Source organism: Apostichopus japonicus, chromosome 19 (assembly GCF_037975245.1).
Source record: "Apostichopus japonicus isolate 1M-3 chromosome 19, ASM3797524v1, whole genome shotgun sequence".
In the NCBI taxonomy this organism is placed as follows: Eukaryota; Metazoa; Echinodermata; class Holothuroidea; order Aspidochirotida; family Stichopodidae; genus Apostichopus; species Apostichopus japonicus.
Genome location: NC_092579.1, coordinates 27,315,167 through 27,328,165, shown reverse-complemented (window position 1 = coordinate 27,328,165; position 12,999 = coordinate 27,315,167). Strand labels below are relative to the sequence as shown.

General features: G+C 38.3%; 1 protein-coding gene across 6 annotated transcripts in view; it reads left to right on the top strand.

Moving 5' to 3' along the window:
• LOC139959431 (protein sidekick-1-like) overlaps positions 1-12,999 on the top strand; it is a 170,445-nt gene that overhangs the window by 96,657 nt on the left and 60,789 nt on the right. For all 6 annotated transcript variants that reach the window (XM_071957039.1, XM_071957043.1, XM_071957041.1 and 3 more), the window contains exon 6: positions 9,702-9,828. In XM_071957039.1, the coding sequence (XP_071813140.1) occupies positions 9,702-9,828 (127 nt within the window). The remainder of the gene's footprint in view (positions 1-9,701; positions 9,829-12,999) is intronic.

The following is a 12,999-nucleotide window of genomic DNA, read 5'->3' as shown; positions in this document are numbered from 1 at the left end:
TGATTCTGGACACACACAGTTTGTGGCCTCTAATTGACCAAAAGGTCAAAAACCTAACCTAGATTAAATTGTGAGATCTGAATCTGCCTTGCAAATGACCCCATCAATTCACCTTACGTGTTGTGGTGGTATTAATTAGGAGAATAAATTACCATCACCCTCCTCAGTGTTTGCATACACTTGTAGCTATCTCGGTTAAATTCATATGATGGAGGACGGGATGGACAAAAGACTTGTGTACGTTGCACATCGGACCAGAATCTTTGCCAACGGCTTTCGAGTTTGACTGACAGCAACTGCCACCTGTGTGACGAGTGATCTGCACGCTCAAACCCTTCCTCTTCGAAACCGATCCGGCCCTCGGCTTACTAGTTTGTCCCCGGGGAAAAAGTGTAGGTTACGATTTGCACCCCATCGGCAGCCTAATGACGCGCGCCGCCGACACGCTTCGCCTACGGACCAGAGGCTGGCCCACATCCATCTTGATCTCTAGTTGCAATTTAACAACTGGCTTGTTATTTGCCTCCGTTACGTTACGGTGTGCGAGTTTGGACATGAAGAATTAACGGAGGAGCCGTGTGTGTGAGTGCGGTTGGTTATGGAAACACTCACCTGTAATGTACTCACTATAGTTATGAAACAGGAGAACACCATTTGCAAATTGATTTATTGTAGTCCCTAAAATTAATCCACCCACAGCAAATATGATTCCTTGTAACATTCACAGAAGAAGGGCGACGTTCCTTTTTTTTCTCTTTTTCCCCTTCTACGTCACCCGGCCCTCAGCCAACGCATCTCGAATGATTGACTGTATGTTCTTTGTGTCTTTTAACAACCACTCGTGGCGTGTTGTCATTTTCTTCGCCAAGATTGTCGAAAGAGGTGTCGTGCTCATGTGCAAATTTCTTCTTAGTCATAATCAGTTACTCAGTATTGTCATTGTAACGACAGGAGGACTGGAAGAAAGAGCGATAGAGAGAAGAAAAAAAACCTTGGACAGAAGAAGAGTAAGCACATCTCTCCGCTTTGCTGTCTCTCGTGCCGGTTAAATGCAAGTTTTTGGCAGGCACAGGCATAATTCTGGAGAATTCAAAAGTATCTTATCTTGAAAATCCAGGGGACACTAAGAGAAAGGGAGATATTTTATATCAACTTGTAATGTTCCATAGTTTGGGAATGTTAATAGATGGACGTGGATTTGTGGGAGGAATGGATGTGTAGCTCCCTCAGACTTTCTCACCTTAACCCCTGGTAATGTTTGAGTGTATTGACTGTATGGCTGGCTGTACAGTATAAGGTATCCCATCACCATGCTAAGGGCACAAACGTTCTCTTCGACAAGCACAGTTTGGAAGATCTCTCGCAATTTTTTGCAGCGTAGTTTGGTTTTATCTTCACTGGTTTGATCTGATTCTGCCGAATTGAGATGGGTCAGTTATAACCATCAGAATGAAGAAAGAAAAAAGCTGAAAAACACCGAAAGTTCCTTTGCTGACTATGAAACTTCATGTCCTTTTGGTTAGGTGGTTCAGGTCATGTTGGTTATGTCGTTCAGGTTGGGTGAGATAGTGTGAGATGCACTAGTATAGAATGAGACATAGTATGAGATACTAGTACAGAATGTAACACACCAGTACAGAATGAGACATAGTGTGAGACACACTAGTACAGAATGAGACATAATATGAGACACTAGTACAGAATGCAACACACCATTACAGAATGAGACATAGTGCGAGATACACTAGTACAGAATGAGACATAGTATGAGACACTAGTACAGAATGCCACACCATTACAGAATGAGACATAGTATGAGACACACTAGTACAGAATGAGACATAATATGAGACCCCTAGTACAGAATGAGACATAATATGAGACACTAGTACAGAATGCAACACACCAGTACAGAATGAGACATAGCGTGAGATACACTAAAGAACAGACTGAGACACAGTATGAGTAACACCAGTACAGAATGAAACACAGTATGAGACACTAGTACAGAATGCACCACACCAGTACAGAATGAGACATAGTATGAGATACACTAGCACAGAATAAGATATAATATGAGACAGTAGTACAGAATACGACACACCAGTACAGAATGAAACACAGTATGAGACAGTAGTACAGAAGGCAACACACTAGTACAGAATGAGACTTAGTGTGAGATACAGTAGCACAGAATTAGACACATTTGAGACAATAGTACAGAATGCGACACTAGTACAGAATGCGACATAGTGTGAGATACACTAGTACAGAATGAGACATATGAGACAGTAGTACATAAGGCAACACACTAGTACAGAATAAGACAATATTAGACAGTAGTACAGCATTAGACACTAGTACCGTCTGAGCCACACAGTGTGAGACAGCATAAGCCACACTAGTACAGAATGAATCACATTATACACAGTGTGAGACACACTAGTGCAGACTAATATCATTGTTAGAATACTTGTTGCTGATTTGACTACGACGACGACCTAATAGCTGTTTTCGAATGTCAAACTGTTTCTCCTTTTTCTGCAGTCAACCTTTCAAATTTGCTCTCAGCATAAAATTTGCCTCGACATCTCTTTCCGTTCCCAGATGGCACATTCTCGTTTTCATGGGGCTCCATATGTTGCGGATGGTCGTTACAAAATAAAGATATTTTTCTTCTCCTAGCTTTTTTTCTTGTGGTCTCTTCCATCCATACTCTCTTCTTTGCAGTAGATAAAACACCTGATACGAGACACAAACTGAAGATACTTGATCTCCCAGTGGTACCGAGATCAAGACTCTTGATTAGTAAAGATCTGACAGCCAAGTTGTATATTTGCCCAGATCGCTTTCGCTCAAGCTGCTCACGGAATCGAACGAAGGATATATATAGATGTATATATAGATCTATATATATACTGTTATTTCATTTGAATTAAAACTTCGTTTGCAATCTCATTTGGTTGTTTTTCACTTAAATTAACGAGGTCGGCTGAAAGTATTCACATATTGTAGACCGTCCGTATGTCAGTGTCTATAGTTGCATTGATCTCTTTTGAGCCTGATCCTAAAGAAAAAGAGTGTGACAATAAAAAATAGTGGGGGGGGGGAGGGGGAGAGATGAAGAAATTGAAACATCTTGGGTAAGAATATCCGTAATGTACAAAGATTGAAGGCATGTTGAGTCTCCATGACTGGTGGTGAATGATAACTGCTCCTGATATTCCCTTTGAGAGTTTTGAGAGTGGTTCCTTCATTGAGTAGATTATAGTACAGTGAAAGAGTTGGAAGCTGTTAACCATTTAAAATCCATTACCAGTGAATAAAGTGTAGGACTCATCTTCTTGTGATATGCATGGTCTTATCACTCATGAATGACTTTGGACAGAACCTGGTGTTGCGCAAAATATGATTCTAAACTTGATTCTAGATTCTCGATAAGGTTGTTGGTCTCTGCGATCATCCTGCCCTCTTATTTTTTTCCTGATGAGGCAATCCTTTTCTTCTAAAGGCGCAATTCTTCAGTTGAGAAATCAATAGCATAAATTTACACTGCATTTATGGTGTTATTTGGAATGGTTTGACAGGTTTTTGGGCAGTATTTGAGCTGTCTATCGGCCAAGTAGTGGACATATAAACAGTAGCACATAGGCGGTACAAGGACAGTTTAATACAGACTGTGTGAGTATAGGATACCACTTTCAACCAATAGGAAGGCAGTATGGAGGTTATGTGAGGGTCATAAAAAGAGAGGGCAGTATAATTGGTAATATTAGAACTGTATATTTGAACAGTATAGAGCTAGAACATTAGCTAGTCAGGGCAGTAGGAAGTCCGTATGAGGTCCCTCGTATGCTGTATGCTGAAGGTACATATTATGTATGTATGCTTAAAGCAGCATGAATAAGGTATAGGGTTATACTGGTATTAGGACAGTATTGAGCAAAGTATGAGAACAGTATTATAGGAAAGACAGTATGAGGACACATTATTATTGGAAGGTACATATGATGTATGTATGCTTAAAGCAACATGAATAAGGTATAGGTTTATACTGGTATTAGGACAGTATTGAACAAAGTATGAGAACAGTATTATAGGAAAGACAGTATGAGGACACATTATTATTGGAAGGTACATATTATGTATGTATGCTTAAAGCAACATGAATAAGGTATAGGGTTATTCTGGTATTAGGAGCAAAGTATGAGAACAGTATTATAGGAAAGACAGTATGAGGACACATTATTATTGGAAGGTATATATGATGTATGTATGCTTAAAGCAGCATGAATAAGGTATAGGGTTATTCTGGTATTAGGACAGTATTGAACAAAGTATGAGAACAGTATTATAGGAAAGACAGTATGAGGACACATTATTATTGGAAGGTACATATTATGTATGTATGCTTAAAGCAACATGAATAAGGTATAGGGTTATTCTGGTATTAGGACAGTATTGAACAAAGTATGAGAACAGTATTATAGGAAAGACAGTATGAGGACACATTATTATTGGAAGGTACATATTATGTATGTATGCTTAAAGCAACATGAATAAGGTATAGGGTTATTCTGGTATTAGGACAGTATTGAACAAAGTATGAGAACAGTATTATAGGAAAGACAGTATGAGGACACAGTATGATTGGAAGGTACATATGATGTATGTATGCTTAAAGCAGAATGAAGAAGGTATAGGGTTATTCTGGTATTAGGACAGTATTGAACAAAGTATGAGAACAGTATTATAGCAGTAATTATAGGAAAGACAGTATGAGTGGGTTAGTATAATACAAGTATGGCATAATCTTGTAAGGTAAGTGTATAAAGCAGCATTATATAAGAAAAGTTCATTGGGCAGTATAGGCACGCAGTATGAATATTGTGATATAGGCAGCAGATATGTAGTTTCTTATTTGCTTGGATCATGTTAGGTCATTTTGGTAGTAGGTCAGTGTAATGAAAATAAGGAATTGTAGATTGTAGGGAGCACCGTACATTGGAACACTTCATTGTGTAATATATGTATGAAACAATCCAACGGTTATAGGCTTAAATAACTTATTCAGTTCTGGTAGCCATACGGCTCTAACCTATTCTGAGTTTAGATACAAATTCCTACATGATAAAATTGAAGTGTTGAGCAGGTGTCACCAATCAGCTTGATTCAGAAACTATCAAAAGTTACAATTGGTAGAAATGTATAAAGCATTTTAAAAATGATTAATTTTGTATGTTCTTTAGTTGAAGCTCTCATCTCCAAAAAAGTGTTTGTTTGTCATCTCACTAAAATTGTTGAAATTTGGTTTCTTTGTTATTGGTTGAAAATTTGAAAATACTTCTGAAGTTCCACAAGAATTGAAACCACTTGACTTGTAGTAGCCTTTAACACTGACCCCAACTTTTTCAAATACCATGAATTGCAAAGGGCTCCTGCTTTGCACAGAACTGTCCATTTTTATTAGCCACTTTGTCGTTTTTACACAAGATCTTTACCTCTCTTTTATGGTCCATTGATCGAAAGCGATTGCAGCGAAAAAACTTCCGACGGACTTTCAAAAGCACGAGCAGTATCATCTAAATTAGATTGTAAATCTCTCACGGACGATGGGTGCCGAAACCTCTCTCGCTATATTCTCCTGTTATTGGAAGCTTGGGTAATAGTTTTTGTTTCTGATTGCGTTATCATTAGTTGCTTATGCATTTTTGATTTGATAAATTGGTCTTTAGAGAAATATTATGTCACTCCTTGGGATGAATATCTGAGTCATTTTCCAGCAGACTCCTCGGTATCGAGGCATTTATGATTCCTCTGGGAAAGTTTCCTCTCATAATCAATGGAAATATCTGGTCCTCCTTCAATAATGGAAGGTAGAGAAGTTTATTACGATACTGGCGTCTTACCCAAGCCTGCAGTTTTCTTTTGGTCTGATTCTCTCTCTCTCGCTCGCTCTGTCTTTCTCTTTAAGAAAAAGTCAAAACAAAAACAAAAATATCTGATAAGGATTATATAGTTTTGACTCATGATTTATTTGTCTATTAAATGATTTCTTTTGAGGATTTTGATCGGAGAATATATCTGTCTCTTTCCTCGCACGTAAGTGATGATGCGGATCGCGGAGGATAGGACTGCGTATCCTCAAGGTCTGATGACTATCAGGACGACGAAGACGTACCACGCAAAATATCGCTTCCAGAAGTCAAGAATTTTTTACAACTTTTTTTCCTTTTTTGTTAACATTGAATGTGTTGGGTGTCAATGGCGTCATACGTTGAATGGGCTAACACCATAAATTTAAACGGCTCTGGAAAATTGATAAAATGTAAATTTATAGCGAGGGGTCGTTCTTTGTATTTCCATCATTAACTATTCCAAGGTTACATTTCATCGGTATGAAAAGCATAGAAGGAAACCCACAAAATAAAAAAATAAAAAAAAGCATCCGGTTGGGTTTTGCGCTATGTAATTTATTTTGACTATTCAATACGATTCAATACGATAGGATGGAAACTGCTTGATTAGTCGTTGCATTAATGTCAAATCTTGATGGAGAAAAAAAAAGTGTCCCTTTCGAAGTAAAGATACATCAACTCTATGAAGGCATCTTGTCAAAATTATTTCCCAGGGATCCCCGGAGGCACCTGCGAGTGCAGGTGATGAATGCTATTTGCTATTGTTATTTGTTGTTTGCTTGTTGTTTGTTATTGTTTTGTTGTTTGTTGCTTTGTTATTGTTTGTTATTTGTTTGTTATTTGCTATTGTTATGCATGGAAGCCTGTGAGCAAAACACTAACTTTCAGCAAACTTTTACACCATTTCTTTCTTGCCAGTGATTTTCTGTCACGATATTGCAATGCCCTCATTGGAAAGCATATAGTGATCAGCATTTTGTAAATGCAACCGTGGCATCCCGTCTGCTGTGAACCGACTACTGTTTTGTATGCCGATCTATCTCATGACGGCTGATATACGTTTACACAGAGCCACGTATGACTTATCGAAAAAGAGGCTTCTAATTGTCTAGGCCTATATATATACTAGTACTGTATATAGTAGTACTGTGAACGGGCAAGACGATCAAGACGAGACACCTAAATATCTTGTATTGTTTATAGTTAATTAACACATCTAAATAGCAGAGGGTTATTTAGCCTAAAATGCTGTTCCTACTTTGCATGTAGGAATCAGGTCAGAAATTTTGTTTTTATTTTGTGTAAGTAACTGCTGAGAGCTAATAGCATATGCATATGCTAATAGCATAGGCTACTGCAATCTCTTGGACCAAAATTAAAACTAGGTAGATTATGCTTCGAAAATAAAGTTTGGTCCAGTTTGAACTGGAGCGATGCTAGTGAAAAATGGAGGAACCATAAATACTTTGTATTGCATCATGTCAACCTGATGACCCCTGCCCCCCTGAGTTGCAAGGAGAAAACTCAAGAAGTGTCATAAAGATGGTTTTTTGTGGGGTGTTTATATGAAATCTGTCATCCAGTTACCAAGTTTGATGGATCTCTCTTGTAACCTCCACAATAATTCTTGTGATTAGATTGTCGTAAAATGCCAGCAGTTAGTGTCTCTTCCCTCCTCCCCTCCTCTCGCCCAACCATAAGTTTTTCTGTTCAAAACTTTATCCAAAACCAAATTCTCTAAGACCTATTCAAAGATTGCAGTGTTGTTGTAGCAGTCTTCTGTGAATTTGGTATTTCTGGTTTGAGACTTGCAAACTAGTTTTGGGTTTGGTTCTGGTTTTTTTCTTTTTCAATGGTTTCCTTACAATTTACATATACCATAGTTGCACTGCAGTGATGATATATCAATAGGTGCCTTCACCTTCCTCAGTATTTGAGAAAGTGGTACATCAGATGCCGAATTACACTCTTGTCCGTCATCGGATGGGGAGGATGTTGATTGGCCGTATTGGTAGAAGGAATTAACGCGACAATTACGGGCCTGCCACATACGCCTCTGAACAATTATCGAAACGAGAGCAATGCCGGGTATATCAGCCAGGTGTTCGTCCACAACCGTCACGTAGATAAGGTTTTCAAATGATCGAGCATCTGTTTGTTTCCTAACCATCGGAAAATACGACACTCTAACTGTACTACATCTAAAAAGATTTTGGTTGTTTTGAAGGGGAGAATTTTCAATCTCCAGAACGCCTTAATTGAATCCTGTTGTGATTAGAAAACTTGAACATGTTGCAGTGTTGTTTTCGTCCACTAAAGAGAGAAATTGCATAAACAGAAATTTTTTGTCAGAGCATCCAAGTTCCTTCCTCATCTTTGTTTATTAAATTTGTCTTGATTTTTGTTTCTTTGTTTGTTTTTTGTGAGACAGTGAGAACATGGAATATTGAAGTAGATTCACTGGATTCCTACATATTCTGACTTTGTGTTGCGTGTGTCGTGTTCATGTGCGTGTGACGAAACCATTCACGAGGATTCTTTGAATCAAACTACTTGCAATTATCGAACCTATTAACAAATGATGTATGCAGCGTTATGAATCAAGCACTTACTGCAGGCTTGTGCTGTCACAGTTTAACGAATGCTTCATCTTACAAATGGGTCAACAAGTAACTCCGAAAAATAAATGAAAACGAATTTGGAAGGTACTAGCACATCCTGAGGGGGATGTTTTAGCACAAATAATATTATCTTTGTCTATTCTATTCAAATCCAGTTTGGGGGGTGGTCAAGTTTCGTCGCAACAACATTTTGGTATTGTTTACAGAGAGTTATTTCATTGCTATGCAAAATAGGTAAAGTGTTACACAGAAATAAACAGAATGTGTAAAAGTTTATGTGTACGTTTGTATTTTCAGTATCTTGTGACAAGCAATATCCATGAAACTATATAAAAAAAAAAGCTGCTGAACAAAATCTGAACTCAGGCCGGGAAAGTAGACATATTTACTGGCAAACTTGCCAGTAGATGTTACCGTTTGTAAGTAGAAGAAAAAGAAGGCACTAGAAGTTTCCTGCCAGTAGACTTGTGTTAAGGCCCGGTCACACTATACCGATATTTTATCGGAATACTATCCGATTTTCCCAGAGGAATCGAAACAGACAGTTTTTCGTTCGGGTCTTCTAGCCACAGTGATAAAGGACCTGATTTGCTATCTGTTGAGCCATTCCGATGTGGAATAGCCCTCTCCTAACTTTTGATATTGACTCCGTTTCCTTTTATCGGTTAGCTATCCGATTTCTCTTCCGATTTTTATCGCTTTTCGATGTGACGTCACTTCAGAATGTAGTCAGTTCTAGAACCCCTCAGATTTGAAGTAGGTATTCGAATATTCTACTGCATTCATTACATTCACTACCACAAACCTCACTATTCGGCCTTAAATCGGAAAAATCGGACCGTATTTCGATAAAATATCGCTGTAGTGTGACTGGGCCTTTACTTTTGTATTTATTGAAGCAAATGCCGGGCCGGAATTTTAGATTTCAGCAGGTAGATTTTTTATGCAGCTGGCCTTTTTGAAGCAAGGGGCTAAAATTGTACATGTAGGAAAGTCTTTGTTGAATGGATAACAGAACCAATTTCAACTCAAAATAGATCTCATTTTTCTTAATATGTGCATTATCATAAACATGCTTTCAATCTATTCCATGTTTTGTTGTTGCCATTGTCATGCTTTCTTAACATCATGCCCTATAAATATATTTTTACCTGTCCGTTAGGCCCCTCAGCGGAGGATGCCACATCGACAGAAGACACCACCCCTCTGACAATAATGGTCCCACCGAAGGATGTCGTGGTCTATGAGGGCGCATCACTGGCAGAAATGGAATGCATTGTCAACGGAAGGTAAGAAATATAAACCAGTCGTTATAAGAAGGGATGGATGTCAGAATGTGACTGTGGATAGGGCTGGCAGGAGGGGGGGGGGTTAGGGGGGAAAAAGTTTAAGGAAGGTGGACATACTTGTGTATGTATCGTTCTCAACAAATCTTGCTCTCTGACAAGCAGAACTTTAATTCGCTCATTCTTTGCAAAATGATTTTGAATATTGCCTTTGGAAATTGGGAAAAAAGGACTCATCATAATAATCTTACGGTAGGGAACCACTGAAGTTTGAAAGAGATTTAGGCTGCCAAGATAGGCATGGCTTTGTGTGCCCGTTTATCGAAAAGGAGAAAGCAGCTTTAATCGAGAGTCAACAGATGATCACCATATTGCTATATAGTGTACTTGCAGCTGAGTTTGGCTGTCAGTTTAACAAATCTATTGACATGTCTTTCAAATTGTAAGAGAGCAACCGTTCAAACTGTAAATACACCCCCAAGAGTTTTGCACCAATTTAAGGTTTATTAGTGCTTAAATACGGAATTTTCTTTTCTTTTTGCATTCTAAAATTGTTTTCACCCCATTTAGACACCTTTTGTATCAAATAACTAACTCACTTACTTATATATCAAAAACCAAATTTTCAGTTGCTGGAGTCTCCTCGCCCTCCTCCCCCTGCCCCCCCCCCTTAGTTGAAGTGATAAGTGACTGCTACAGCCCTGCCGATTGACTTCATTAATTAAGGAAATTTTCATATCAGATGGTATCGCAGATTTTACACAAATCAATGTAAAAACGCTGCCTTAACCCAGATTCTCATTTCTTTTATTATAATTTTTAAACTCTTTTATCAACTTTTATTGTTTCACTTGCCTTCGTTACCAGGGAAGATAGATGTAGAATGCCACCGTAAAAGGCAAAGATGGATGTAAAAAAAAAAAAGGGGGAGAAAAGCAATGACTGAATTTTTTTAGACCGGTGTTTTCCCCCCTTTAATATGTCACTGCAGTAGTAAGAAGGACTGTCTTTCTCTCCTTGCAATAAAAGAAACAGGAGCAAAATATTCATGACACCCACATTATAATCGCGCTCGTCTTGTATACTCAAACAGGCGTATAGGGAAAGTACTTAAAATACTGTTTTAATGGAGTAAAGGCCTTATCCGGTAGATATTCAAATGAGTCACATGAATTGCATTATTATTCTTAGATCGGATCTATTTTTTATGAAGACTTCTCTTATCAGATGCATTTAGCGGGGTTACTGCTGCTTCGAGTATCAGACCTGATATTTCAAGTAGTCTGAAGGCGCACAGCGCTTTTCTTTTTTTCTTCTTTTCGAGTTTTGTGATGCGATTATAAAGCCACTGATAAGAATGCATTTAGCATGCATCATTTCTCTGTCTGTACTTTTTGAAGGATTCTGAAAATGTCTGTCAAAGAGGCTTGATATGATACTATATACAGTCTGAGTTGGATTGGGATGAAGATGAGATGGGAGAGTGGGAGGGAGGGTTGGGGAGGGGGGTTGGGGTTCGGGAAATTGGGGTTGGGGAAGTTGGAGAATGTGGTAGGTTTTTAGGACAGGGGAGGGCAAAGCAAATGGCTTTGAAGGTTGGTGAAAATGTTTCTTAATCAGCTTTTTATTTTCTCCATGTTTTCACTCTTCACATCTTGAAGGGTGCAGGATGGCAAGATAACACAGGGGTGGGGATTGGGAGTAATGTTGGGACTGACAATGTTTTTTGCAATCTAATGCAATAAGTCCTATTGGAAAGGAAAAGAAAAGGAGCAACAGAGGGGGGGGGGGGGAAGGTGTGAATCCTACTGTTCCTAATTATATAAACTGGAAAAGCAGCTGCAAAGTGGTATAAGGTGAAACTTAAATTTCCATTAGTATTAATCTGTTCGAATGGTTGAGAATGGAGATTTGAATTCATATATGCATATATATGCATATATATGTATACTTTGGTCTGTCTGCAATTTTTGACTGGATTATAAGAATTAAAGAGCACCTTGCTGGTTATTTAAATCTATAATTTCAAGAAGTTGGAATAGTTGCAATCTGAATTCTTCACCAAAATTGTGAAATGATTTCTTTAAGTTTAACTTGAGCTGTATAACTACAAGGCTCTATGGCAAAATACATCACATAAACATCACATACTCATCACATATACACCACATACATCACATATACATCACAAATACATCACATATACACCGCATATACACCACATATACATCGCATACATACATCACATCCCCGAAGCAAGCTGCAGCTGGGCACATGCAAAATGTAACAGGCCAGACTTTTTATCCATAAAAATGATATCTTGAAATGGTTACAGAGCAATTCAGCCTGAGCAGGTCGGGAAGTACTATATTTATTTGACAATCAGTTCAAGATGTCCAACGAGCAGCAAACCAAACAATCATATTTCACCGTATTATGATAGTGGTGCCTGTGACATTTAACAACAATCTTGGTCTGTTCTGTAAATGTCGTGGATTAGGTGGGCTGCAATGTTTTGCAATTTTGTGATGTCATATTAGTTCCGCCATGATGTTTTCTCTCTATTTTTTTCATAGTGTTGTAGTGTTGTTACTGAACCCAGTGTGTCAGCAAGTATAGTTCATGTTTATAAGCTAAAGAAGCATAGAATCAGCATTGGTAAACCAACGTCTAGTGATGAAAATGAGCGCTAAAGGAATATTATAAAGAAAAACTGAAAGCATATTGAAAGTGCATGGCTCAATGATGTTATATTTGGACACTCTCGCGCACGAAACTTTTGACGAGTTGCGTACACTACATTCAGCTTGCAATGCAATTTGCTTACTATCGGCCTATTTTCCTATATTCTTTTTATAATCCTTACTGCTATGTGAAGGGACCATGTTTACTTTTGTTTTTGTTCTTCTCAGAGATGAACCCCTAGGGCCCCACAGGTACACGACTTCCAAAACTTTATCGCCACCCAAGCCTATCGTGCTTTTTAAAATCTACCCTCTTTTATGCTCGACAGGTGATCTTCTAATTCTCTCTGTCTGTTGTATAATACTGCTTTTTCTTTTAATAGACTCCCCCTCTTTTTTTATCGGATGTCACTTTCGCAAGAGAATTGTGACACTTGAGAATCGTGAATCATTTTCGGTGACCATTGAAAACAAGGATCTCTCTACTTTT